General features: G+C 39.8%; 1 protein-coding gene across 7 annotated transcripts; it reads right to left on the bottom strand.

The window, feature by feature from the left end:
• Positions 1–316: 316 nt before the first annotated feature.
• KIAA0753 (KIAA0753 ortholog) lies at positions 317–12,938 on the bottom strand. 7 transcript variants are annotated; one of them, XM_039720993.1, is made up of 15 exons: positions 12,557–12,938; positions 11,159–11,771; positions 10,546–10,652; positions 10,206–10,268; positions 9,146–9,361; positions 7,854–8,058; positions 6,558–6,757; positions 5,277–5,446; positions 4,424–4,513; positions 4,163–4,250; positions 3,786–3,962; positions 2,692–2,773; positions 1,911–2,031; positions 1,560–1,784; positions 317–1,465 (listed from the first exon to the last, which is right to left on the bottom strand). In XM_039720993.1, exons 1-15 carry the CDS (start codon positions 12,644–12,646, stop codon positions 1,348–1,350), a joined length of 2,565 nt encoding a protein of 854 aa, XP_039576927.1. In that variant the 5' UTR covers positions 12,647–12,938; the 3' UTR covers positions 317–1,347. The 7 variants fall into 7 exon arrangements, with proteins under 7 accessions (XP_039576927.1, XP_039576929.1, XP_039576928.1 ...); XM_039720995.1 differs by having other exon boundaries at positions 3,786–3,956; XM_039720994.1 differs by having other exon boundaries at positions 6,558–6,754.
• Between the last annotated feature and the right edge of the window lie 5 nt (positions 12,939–12,943).

Genomic DNA, 12,943 nt, shown 5'->3' with positions numbered 1-12,943 from the left:
CTTAAGTGGAATAGCCAGAACACCCAGCAGTTCCCACCTCCAGAGCTAACTGCAAGTAAACTATGGTTCATCTTCCCCCAGCTAGGGGTGACAGTGCTAGTATGTGCTGTAGTTTGCCCTCGAGCTACGCTGCCTCTGCTGCTGGACACATGTCCTGTTTAAAAGATTTGACAAGGATTGCTCTCCCAAAGGTGCTACAGTGTCACTATGCCATCAAAGAAAGCAATCCTAGAGAAAGACCATGGATATATAGAATCATAGAATATGCTGTGCTATTCCAAATGGATTCAGAGGGAAGTTATCTTAAATTAAACTGTGTTCAGTGATAATAAACAAGTGTTGTTTATTAAAAAACAAAACATCTTCAAAATACTTTCACACACATATATACACATAAAGACACAATTGCTTCAAAATTTTTGACTTATAGTTTTATAAATCAGCTGGTTTAAATTACAGAAATCACGTATCAGCAAAGTTCCACTTCAGCAGTAACATCTACATCATTATAATTTATCAAATTTGAGAATGATTGAAATAGTAAACCAGGCTTCAATAGAAACTAAATTACTTTTAAAATATATTTTCTAATTGGAAGAAATAAAAATAATCTTAGAAGATTATAAATGAATGCGTTATAGATTGAACAACATTGGAGAAAAAAACTGACAAAGGAAACAGACTGTCGTATGTTCTTTGGGTTACCTCAAGGCTGAATTTGCATTTCCCTATAATACTATGTAAGTAATTATTAGTTGCTGCTCTGACTCCAGACATAATCCAAACTACTACCTTGATTACTTGAAACAAGTTAATTTAATGTTGCAGAAATGCCAATTGCTCATTTATTTTGTTGTTCTTGATTTCAATGGGATTCTTAAGAGAAAGGAGTGTGGGGTTAAATCACTCACTAAATGCTGATAAAAATGTAACATATTAGACTAGTTTAAGAAAAAGTAATATCTCTGTCACGTGCTTCTACTGGAAGGTCTCCTTTTGCCTGTGCATTCTGTACTAGAGATACTCAGGAACTCCATTCTGAAGCTGATGGCAAGGGCCCAAGCAAGCCTGCAAGTACAGCCAGTGACAAGTGTTTGCATATTTGTGCTGTGCCATGAGAATCCTTCCCTGGATTGCTACATCTCCAAAAGAACTCACTCCAGGGTGGCATGTGCTAAGGTGATTAGCCAATAAAAGGAAAAGTAAGGAAGTTCTTTCTGAAAAGGAAAACATTATAATAATGGCTTTATAAAAAACCTAAGATGAATCTTTGATGGAGATCCAGAGCAGAAAATCTCACAGACTGTCAGGCTGAGGCTGACGTTGATGGGACAGGTGGGAAAGAATTCACTGCACCGGCTGCAAAAACTCTGACGTGAATACAGCTTCTGCATAGTCCTCACAAACATCCTGCAGCTCTGCTGCCACGTCACACAGGGCTTCTTCTGTCAGTTGCTCTGCAAGACTAAGAGAGAGAGGGCAAAAAAAGGAGAAGGTTCAAAAAGTCAGCTTTCAAATTCCAGTCTTTCACTTCCAAAACCAAAAGACAGTTCATATACCTCTCAGCAATCTGCCATGGATTGAAACTGCCCACCACCTCATGGGAAATAAGCTTTAAATGATGCTTGTATCTGCTGTTATAATCCAAGATGCTCTGGAGCACATTGCTTGGCACAGAGAGAGACACAGAATATGCTTTCTGTAGAGAATTCAGAGGCGAGGGCTGCACAATGTCATTTCCAGTCTGCAATTTCTCGTCTGCTTCTTTATTTTCATCAATATCACTGGAAATATAAAATAATCATCAAGACAAAACTAAATTTTTAAGTCTCTTTTTGAAGAGTCAGTGTAATGAAGTCACATGGATCTTATGCACCACAGTTGAGTGTAGGGCCAAGTATTTCACTTACGTGGTGTCAAAAGGTTCCTCAAATATAATGTCTGTTTCAAGTTCTCTGTGTCTGATTAATTTGGTTATCTGAACAGGATGAGGAGATGTAAGTTTTTCAGCTGTTGATGCCATTTGTAGTTCTGGAAGGAAGAAAATACTATTTTAAATTGGTTTTCTGAAAGATAAAAACTACATCCACTGCAGGTTAAGTCCTCACAAAGACTTTTGTTTCTTTTAAGGGGAAGTCCTCCAGGTAAGTAAAGTATTCAAAATTAGAAAAAACATAAATACAGCTCAGTGTCTTAAAGTTGAGCATTTTAGAAATACTACCTTTAGTGTAAATCATTTGTGCTGGCAGTGGATACTTCTAGCAGAGAGATAGAAAATATCACTGTAAAAATAGCACAGTCTCTCAAATTCAGTGGTAAATCCAAGACATGGAAAAAGAATCTATAAAGATTTGGGGTAAATCTTCATCAGTCTTACTGGGAGATTTTCCAACTTGTGTTTAACAATACAGTTTCAGTAAAGTTGTATGTGATCTAATGGAAAATCAATGTCGCTTCACTATGCTACTCAATCAAACCACAGGATAAAGAAAAGGAGTGCTGATAAAGTACTGATTTTAGAACTACATCTTAGAAACTGCCCTCTGAAAGAAGCACCTATGGAAAAAATGTGCCAGAGTGGTGCTACTTGATCACACATAATCCAATTACCTTGATTTCAAAACACCTGAATTTAAACCTACAGATGACAGGGAAACCAAGTTGCACTAAAAAAGACAATTACAAAATTACCCATTTTGTCTTCCTGGGCCCAGAACTGGGAGTCACTGTAGACAATCTGGGTGACTCTCCTGCGGACAGCCTCCTGGTACCTCTGTGGCAGAACACACACAGGAGCCAGTCAGCACAGCTGTACTGATTGTCACTAACAGCAAGCACGTCATGATCCTCCTTGGGCTAAGCAGGCCTACTTTGGCCAGTAACACAACACAGAAAAGGGGTGGGGGATTGAAAACACAGACACTTCTCTGGTTCAAAATGTCATTCTCAAATACAAAACTAATTGCCGGTCCCATAGGAACTCCTCCCATTTCAGATGAACAGCCCTTAGCCCAACAACTGAAGGGCCCTTGAGCTGCTCCTGCCTACCAACAGTGAATCCAAGTGTGTGCTCCAGTGCCTCAGGGACAAGGACACTGCAACTTCACACTTCCAACTGATGAACAGATCTCTAGGAGTAAATGGCACTAAGCTGAGTAGTTCTAAGTCACAATAAATTTCAGAGAACAGGAAGGTCAAAATGGAACTCCAACCAGAAACTATGAAAAAACAGACTGAAGAAAACTTTTTTAAAAAGCAATATATGACAAAGCTCAAGTCAAGTAAACCATAACTGTAAGAATATTTATATGAAAGATGAATAAAAGGCACAGATAACCATGTATTTGTCTGACTTCTCCATGTTACCCTGTGAAATATTTTGGATTGCCAGAGCATATTTCCTATGCTACTAGAATACTGAGACTCTGTAGCACACAAAAGGGAAAAATTCAAATTAATATTAAAATACTTTCCATTCTGTTAGACAATCAACATAATCACTATACTGATTCTCCCACTCACACACTAAGATTTAAGCCACAAAGTCTTGACATGGGTTGCAAACTCAGGTCTGCCAACTTTACAGCAACAGATTAATCAAACACTCTGCTTCTGTTCTTAGACTGTGTCTTCTGGAAGCACCAACTCCTCCATCCAGGTCTTTGATCTCAGACACTGATCCAGTCAGACCTTGCTTTATTTAAGAATGTAGATACTTAAAGATATTATCATTTATGGGGAGCAATAAAAATTGACACAAATGAAACTAAGAGAGAAAATCTTACTTCAATTTCTTCCATTCTTTGCAACATTGACTCCAGGCTATGTGTGTCAGCCACAGATAGGGCCTCGGCCTGGAGTCTCTCATGCTGATCCATGCTCCACAGTTCCTGAGCAGTATCTTCCAAAAGATCATCCAATAGCTTTTCACTCAAAATATCAGCATTTGTTGTAACCTGCTCCTTAAAAACACAAATCCCAAAAAGAAATGCTACAGAAAACAAAAAGACAGAAACCCAATACAAGAAAGAAAAGAAAAAACCCAAACCAAAACAAAAGTGACTTGCATTAAGTTGAAAATGAACTGTTTGTTGCCCCTTTACAAATGTTTGACAGCTCTCAAGGCATCATTCACGCAGTGGCATGAGCTTGTCTGTACTACCTGTGTCTTGTCTAATGGAGGCTCTGACCACTCCTGTATCTCCTTCCCAGCTCTGTCTGCACACTGGGGTGGAGAAAGAGTTTGTGACCTGCACAAAGAAGAAAAAATGACAATGCCATTCTGAAACCTGGTATGCCAACAATAATTTAAAACACCAAACTACATAAATGTATTTTTCCATTTACTCTCACTGTTGGGAGTGGGGAGAAGCTCATATCAGATCTGACACCTCTTATGAGATTTTTCAAAGAAAGTCATTACCTTAACTTCTGTATTTTTTCCATTTCTCCTCTGCAAAGGTCAGTTAGAATTTTCACTCCTCTTGAATTTTTTGCTTCAAGCTTTGCTAGTCTTCAAAAATAGCACAGTAGCATAGAGAGTTACAAAATGTACATTCTAACAACCGAAGAATGAAATAGTGTGATTTCCAGTATTAGTTTGGAAGAGTTACAAGAAACTTCGGAGAGAAAGTTAATAGACTTTAAAACCATGTAATCCAAAAAATTCTGTTGAGAATGAGGGATCTTGAATCATGTTTCTGCTGTAACAGGAACTACATGCTTATCTACAAATACCGTCCAGAGAAATGAACTCCTCATCTTACCATGCATACTGCCTAGTACGGATCCAGCACCTGGATCTCCTGCTTCAAATGCCACAAACACCAGTCCCAAACCAACTTAAATTTGGAGACCCCTGTCTAACAGTATGTTGAATAGAGTTTAGAGTAAACAAATCTGCACTTTATTATTGTCTGGGACAAATGTATGTATCTTGTCCTTCTGAAACAGGGAGATAATATTTACCTTCTTAATGCAGTGCTGGGAATACCCACTCCTCCTCCTGTGTTTTGACACTGCCCTGCCTTGCACAGCTTGCCCTTGACTCCCAGGCAGCAACTCCAACACATGACTAAAGCCCTGGCTCTTCCCAGGCTTTGCGGAATGGGGCTGCTCTGGGCCAAGTGGCCAAAGAGAGGAGCTGTGTGACAGCAAGCTGTGCTGTGCCACTGGACTGAAGCGTGGCCAACTCTATTCTAGGCACTAGCACAGATCCAGAAGTGTTTCCCCTGGGAAGCAGGGCAAAGGTGGGTGCCAGGGGACTGCAAACATACCGCTTGGGTGAAGCACACCGAGGTGGAGGCTTTGAAGGCACGCAAGACATTTTGCTCTCCTTAACAGGTCGTTTGTTCTCTTTTAGTTGGAAAGCTATAGTTGGCTCTTGAAATCGGGCATGCTTTCCTGGAGGGTGTGCCCGTCTTGATTTTAAGGATTTCAGCATTCCCTTAAAATTAACATGATCACATTAAAAACACCTCTTCCGGCAGTTGAATTTTTAAAGTATTTGGCATTCTGCTTCAGATTTTATCTTGAAATCATGCCTGCTGGCTTTGCTGCAGTTGATGTATGTGAAGGATTTACAAGTGCTTTAAAGGGAAGTACAGCTGTGCCTGAACAGAACACATGCTTAATCCTGCAACTATTATTTTTGCAAACAGTTCCAACTTTTCCAGTGTTTTGTTTCATGGGGAAAAAACTTACTTTTGATTTTTCAGAATTAGACTCTATGTTAACCATTTATAAATCCAAATAGAAGGTTTCCAAGGTAACATTGTATTCAGACACAAAACTATAATATTCCCACCTTTACATCTGTTACAAGGTCACTTAGGCTCACCCCCTCTATACGAATTATTGAAATGCTTAACCTCCCTGCCCATGATCCTCATGGATCCACGGGGATAGGAAGCAGTAAAAGTTACATAGCCATGTATCTATGTTACTGTGTCAGATTTTATTTTCCTAGTTAAAAGTGATACTCTGAGGAAAGAATAAAAGAAAAATACAGTTCTTAGCAAAATATAGCCCTAGTCTTTTAAGAATTGTTTTCTTTCCACTAGGGAGCTTCTTTCTGGTTGCAAGGACTTAGCAGAAACCAGAACCTGTATAATAAAATTTTATCATTTCTGTTATCAAAATAAGTAAGCTTGAGTAACTTATATTCTCCTACTAACATTAGCACATTACTGCTGAGTGCATTTTTTGTGATAGATGACCATAGGAGGAAGATACTTCAGATTTAATTTCAGATTAAAAAAACCCCTTAATTTCAAACATGAAACTAGTTTCAGTGAGCATTTTCCTTACCAATTCTGTTGTTTCTAGTTGTAGAGCGTATTTCCAAGGAACAGTAAACACTATTTTCAAAAAACATTTGGTAAAATAGTCATAACCACTAGAAATAACAGGCAGATGACACAGTTTATCCCCCTAGGTCTCCTAGTTCAGAATAGCAACATTGTGAGGAAATGCGAAGCTTTGACAGTGTCTTATATTATACAACAAATCCCAGAAAACAAGTAGAAGACAACATGAATGATTTATCACTTCCATACCTGTGGTTTTGCAGGCAATAACACAACTTTCTTCTTCAAAGCACCACTTTCAAGGACAGAATCCTTTTTTACATCTCTAGCTCTCACCAGTACATCTGTGCTTCCTTGCAAAGTGGCATTTCTCTCTGAAGTAGGTGGACCACTTTCTTCTTGGCATTTGTTGTGTAATATATGAGCACAACTGTTTGTCTGTTGAACTGCTGAAATATTTGCAACATGTCAGTGTTTATTTATACTAAAAATAACATATGAACTGTTAACTGTAAGTTGAAAGGGGCAAGAATTGTCTTTTTTTCTGTATTTGATACCTCTGTCTAGGTATACCTTATCATGAACTTTTAAGCTCTACCACAATTTTATAAAAATCAAAGACAAAATGAAAAATTCTAGCCTTGTATTTCCTGACAAGTATTAAATAAATTGTATTTCTTACATTGTTTTGATGAACAGGAAGGCTTGGGGCTTGTGTGCATGTACATATTTATAAGTACAGATATATTTGAAAAAAAAAAAATGTATACACATATATATGCAAATCATGGGAAAGTCTTTTGGGAGCAATTGCTATATGAGGTCTAGGTGGTGATAACAAAGCATCCTCTTTTAGGCAGCAGGACACATGGAAACCATGACATGTTTATATACTGTCTCTCTGGACTGCCAGAATTCAGCATATGGAATTCTTGCTACCTGTGGACAGTAGGGAATACTTACTATTGTAATACAAACCAGCCTGAGATATGAGAAAGTCACCACAAAGAAGAAAAACAGTTATTACAGTTTATATTATAATAATGTAAGAACTTACAGTGGCTTTCATGAAGTGCCAAAACACTTCAGGTATATTTATCTCACAACACCTTGAGAAAGAATAAAGCTCCTTTCTTTTCATATCCAAAGCAAAAGAATGATATAGAAAGCCAATTCCAAACAGTTGCACTGCAAGACAGTGGTGAAAACCCCCCCACCCCCAAGGCTTCAGCTTAACCATCAGCTCATGTGCCTCTAGGTACAAAAGTGTGACTGTTGTGCAAAAGCAATTAACAGAAATTAACTGGCCAGGATAAAACAGCCAGTGCTTCCAGGAGTAAAGAAATTGTACCAACCAAGGGAATTCTGAGCCAAAGACACAGAATAACATTTCAGTATGAACAGTTAAACAACCACAGCCTGTTTTTTGTTAGACTAATTTGCTAACATCTAACCGACTTCTGACCAACAATACCATACTAAAAAACTGAACTGCAGAAGGCAAGTTAAGTGATAAAAATGTATTTAGTTATTCAAAATACAAACCAGTCAAAAGACTCCTGGCACATGGAGGTTTTTTAGACTCTTGTCCATGCTGTCCCTTTAAGGCGAGAGGTTTCTTTTCTCCTTTTGGAGACAGCAAGTGCTTTCTGTCTGGAAACGGCTCGGTGTTCCTTGGAGATTTGGCCTGAGAAATGCATTTCTTCACTGCTTTTGGTGTTTGCTTGCTTTCCAGCAGTGAATTTAGATCCTGCATCAGATATTTAGAGTTTTAATTACTCTCTCAGTAAATCTGATGTAATGAAAAGCAAATTCGAGACATTTTAAGCAGCTGGAGCTTTTGTGGTCTGGTTTTGTTGAGTTTTTTTTTCAGATGATAACTTTCAGGTTTTTTCAGACTGATAGCTTGTTCATGTAGAAATTTTTTCACATTATTAACTTCAATCTTGCTGAAAAGGCTTACATTTTTGTATTTACAACTGACTCCAGCAAACCATTGGCTTAAAGAATGCTCAAAAAGAATTGAACACAAGGGCTACAGACCAACAAAAATTTCACAGTCACATGGCTATGGTAACACAGACACTCCTTCCAATGCTATGTCCAAACTTAAACAACTACCTCATTTTCCATTCCCAGGCAGTTAGCACTCTTACTGTTCTCATAAGCAGGTCCTAACACTAAAATTAAAAACATAGTTCTTACAGTTTTAACAGTATTTTAAGGGAAGTATCTTATGGCTCTGGTATTGCTTTTTTAAATTTATGCAGCAGGCATCATGAATCAGAACTTTTCTATGATACCAATGACATGTGTAAGTCATCAGATATCAGTAAAAAAGATATTGAAGGGCACAGAGCCAAGTAACTCTTGTACCCACAACTTTATCTTCTGCCTGGACAACTCTGTACACAACACTGTATGAGATGCTCAGGTGCTCACTACTGATAGTGATGAATAAAGCATACATCCAGAGTAGTAAAACATTAATGCATACCTATGTATAAAGTGAATTCTCTCTGTCCTGAAAATAACTAATGAATTAAAAACTGATGCTTTGTTACGACTATCACTACTAGTCCTCATTCTACCAGGACAGCTGAGAAAGCTAGGAACAGCATCAACAAGGCCAGCAGTAGATATATTCTGTGTTTAGTATGCACGTCTCTTTTAGACCACCATTACTTAGGAACATTAGAAGTACATTTTTACATTAGAAAATATGGCCTTTAAAAAATAAAAACAAATCCAGCAATATATTCTGCCATTTAATTAACACAATCTCATATTTCACTACCTCTTTCCTGTCTCTGCAAAAACAAATGGTTTTTTCCTACCTCAACTTGCAGCAAAATGTCTATGATAGCTTCAGAAATGGAAGAATTCCCTTCTAGTTTGGCGGAGCAGAGAGACAGTTGACGAATGAGACTGCCCAGTTCCTTGTAATGGGCAGGAATCTGCTCATCTGTTTGATCTGTAAACTGATTGGCAAATGCCTGCAAGGTTCGTACAGCTCCTCTGTGTGCTGCTGCCAACCTGGACACTGCTCGAGACTGGAAAAATGAAAAATAAATAAATGCTTTAATAACTATAGTTTCTATGGATGCTTACAGCACGGGAAGAATTGTTGCCAAAATGTCATGCAGAAACACTCAGGCTTGGAATAATTTTAATTGATATTAATCCATCTGTGAGACAAAACAAAACAGGCATTGAAGTAATTTTCTCAAGATTCCTCACAAGAGTACTCCTATCAATGTCATGCTGGCCTCAGGTAAAACAGCCTGGGTATAACATGTCATGATGTTCCTACTACCTGTGCCAACACAGAATGCTAGCCATTTACAGTTGGCTGGAGTCTAATGTGCAACAATTGCACAAACAAGGAAATTCTCAATCCTCCTTGTTTTGTTACAGAAGAAAATGCAGGTTGAAAAAGGACAAGAGAACGTCAGGGCAACATTGGCTAGACTGTGGGCATGATCTCAGCCATCCCCCTGAAAGGCACTGGACAGAGAAGAAAATCAGAAAGAAGGCTGGTAAGACTGAGTGTCATCAACCAGAAGTCTAAAAAAAGCAGTCAAGAGTAAAACACATTGTTAATTCCTTGCAAAAAGAAATTAGAATGATTGGAATGAAGAAGGAATTAGAAGCCACATAAATGCAAAAGACAAATCACCTTCCTCTCATTTACTGCAGATGAGACGTGAGGAGAAGCAGCAAAGCAGTATCAGGCCAAGTGAACCATACTTCTCGTGGAACGAGATGAAATATGTAAGAGACAAAGGAAATCTCCTTTCTGGAAAGGGCTTAGCTGCAACCTAGACAATCAAACTCAATTATCCAGAAAACTCTGTCAATAAGTCACTTACAGCCTGAAGAATAATTACCTCTTACCTTTTTAGTATGTTTGATTGTATGAGGACTCAGTTTCTCTAAATCATCCTGAATTTCTTTTACCTGTTTATCAAGAAAGGAGACAGAAAGGAGCAAGTCAGTCAGAATTAGTTCCGTGGCTACAAATGAACAATAGATCTTCACTGTAGCATCTGAGATTTTCCAACAGTGATGCTCACCTCTCTGTCCAGCCATGAGGGAAATCAGTCACACCATTCAGATCTAAACTAGAATGCCATACAAGTTCAGAGATAACTTCTCTTGTTTCAGTTAGTTTCTGACAAATTCATCACAACAAAATAAGCTCCTATGCATCCCAGTTTAAAACCATGGCTCCCACCTGTTGCTGGAGCACATACAGCATCCGAGCTGACCGTGCAGCCTGTTGCTGTCTCCTACTGCAAAGCCGCTGCTCGTTTTCAGGATCTAGAAGTTCTCTATCTCTCCCTAAAAAGCACGGAATATAAAGTTTTATATCTTAATTTAACCTGTGAAAATGCCAATTAAGTAATGACAACACACACATAATTTAGTAATAAGCTTTTTCCATGCAAAACCAAACCACATATTTGTGGGGGTTCCTTTAACAGTAACGCAAGTTAGTTGTTGTAAACTCTACACCCTGTTTCTATTTAGAATTTGACTAAACAGTCTAATAGAATATAGCTCATAAGTTCTTTAAAAAATCATGTTTATGATTAGTTTTATGACAAAGTTGCAGATAAAGCACTCAAAATTAGGAACGGTTAAACCCCCTGCTAGTTATTACAAAAGCACCAACTGCTTAAGCTGGCTAGCTATTCTTTTATTTACTTTTCAAAAAAATAGATGGTTCTCAAAAGTCCAGACATAAATACAAATTATAATCCAACCCAAAAAAAGGGGGGGGGAGGGGGGAGGAATCAACAAACTAGTGTACATGCATATAACATAATTACTGTTCAGTCTTACACCTTTTTTAATAATATCTTCAATTTTCTGGACATAGCTCCTCAATTCTTTTTGCAGACGCTGGACTTCCAGCATATTTTGATGGGTTTTTTTATTTAAATTTTGCCTGGGGTCTGGTCCTGTGTCGCGAGTGGGAGGAGAGTCCAAAGCAGCTGGTATTGGCTTTCCTTCCTTAACTGCACAGAGATGAGCATTCGTGTCAGAGCTGGCAGACCCCCCTCGGGAAGGCTGGGCAAACCTCTGCTGACATCTCAAGTGAGTCTGAGACTTCAGGGTATTTTTATTTTCTCGACTTGCAAATACTTCAGTCTTCTGTGGTGGTGATTTCTGGGCCCACAACGGTGTACTGAAGACATCTCCAAATACCTGCTGCTTCACTTGTTCTTCGAGACGTCTTTGTTTGATGTCCCTTTTTGCCAGCTGAACAGCCAATTTAAGTCTCTCTTCAGATACCACTGAGAACATCCCAGAGCTTCTCAGGCTGAGGTCCTCACTTCCAACGAGATTTCTCTGATCACTGGACACCTTCAGTTTTTCTATTATAATTGGACGGGGGTGAGAGAATCTAAGAGCCAAGTTCTCTGGAACTGCAGGAACATTTCTATTAAACTGGAGCTGTTCAAAGTGTAAAAAAACCCTGATGTTATACAGCATGCTATACACAGGTGATGCAACTGTCATGATGCAACTGTTTTGGATTTATGATGAAAACAGTGCTAACAGCACACCAGTGTTTTCATTCTTGCTAAGAGGTGCTCACAGAGATCAAGGCCCCTTCTGCTCCTCACTGAGTAGCCTGGGGGTGGGCAAGAAGATAGACAGGAAACAACCAAATGGCTGACCCCATCTGACAAAAGGCATATTCCACACCATGGGGGACTATGCCTAGCAGCAAAAGCTGCAGGGAAGAAGGAGAAAGGGGAGACTGGTGACAGCATTTGCCTTCCTAAGTCACTGTTATATGTGCTGAAGTAATGAAAATGGCTCAATTCCTGCCTGCTGATGGGATGGAGAGAATTAATTCCTTATTTTGCTTTGTTTGTGCACATAAACAGGAAAGCATTTGCCTTCCCTGTTAACCTGCCTTTATCACAACCCATAGCTTTTCATACTTTTTGCCTTCCAGTTCTCTTCCCCATCCCAGCTAGGAGAGGGTGAGCAAGTGGCTGCATGCTCAGCTGCCTAGTGGGATTAAACCACAACAGACAATGAAGAATAATTACACATACAGTTTGTGATACCTAGCCTTACTAAAGGACAGTGTCAAGTTAATGTGACAGCACGAGGAAAGCGAGTATGACACTCCCTGCCGGGCTGCCTCATGAAGTGGGTCAGAATCACCTTTTTGTTACAATCACAAAGAAAACCAATTCAGCATCGCTACAGACGGCAAATGGTACCTGCGTTTGTAAAGCTTTAGCTTCATTCCCGTACCGCTGGGTGGTGAATGCAAACGCACCATCAGACACCGCTGTCTTGCTCGGTACCATCGCACCGGCTCGGGAGCAAACCCCGCTATTATCCCTTGCCTGTGACCGCAGCTGTGAATGCCAGAACAGTGAGCCGCTACTTCAGGCTGGCAAAAGCCATCCCGGGTCTGATGTGAGTGACAAAGGGAGACCCGGCCCGCGGAGCCGCGGACAGACCGGGGCGGCCTCTCCGCAGCCGCACAGGGCCCGCGGCTGCTGCTGGCCCTCACGGCGCGGCGGGCCCCGGGCGCTGCCGCAGGGGAGCGGCGGGCGGACGGACGGAGGGACAGGCGGATAGACGGAGGGACAGGCGGAGGG

This window comes from Passer montanus, unplaced genomic scaffold (genome assembly GCF_014805655.1).
Source record: "Passer montanus isolate IOZ18808 unplaced genomic scaffold, ASM1480565v1 scaffold44, whole genome shotgun sequence".
NCBI classification, from domain to species: domain Eukaryota; kingdom Metazoa; phylum Chordata; class Aves; order Passeriformes; family Passeridae; genus Passer; species Passer montanus.
Note: the sequence above shows the minus strand (reverse complement) of the source record. Positions and strands in the feature narration are given on the sequence as shown.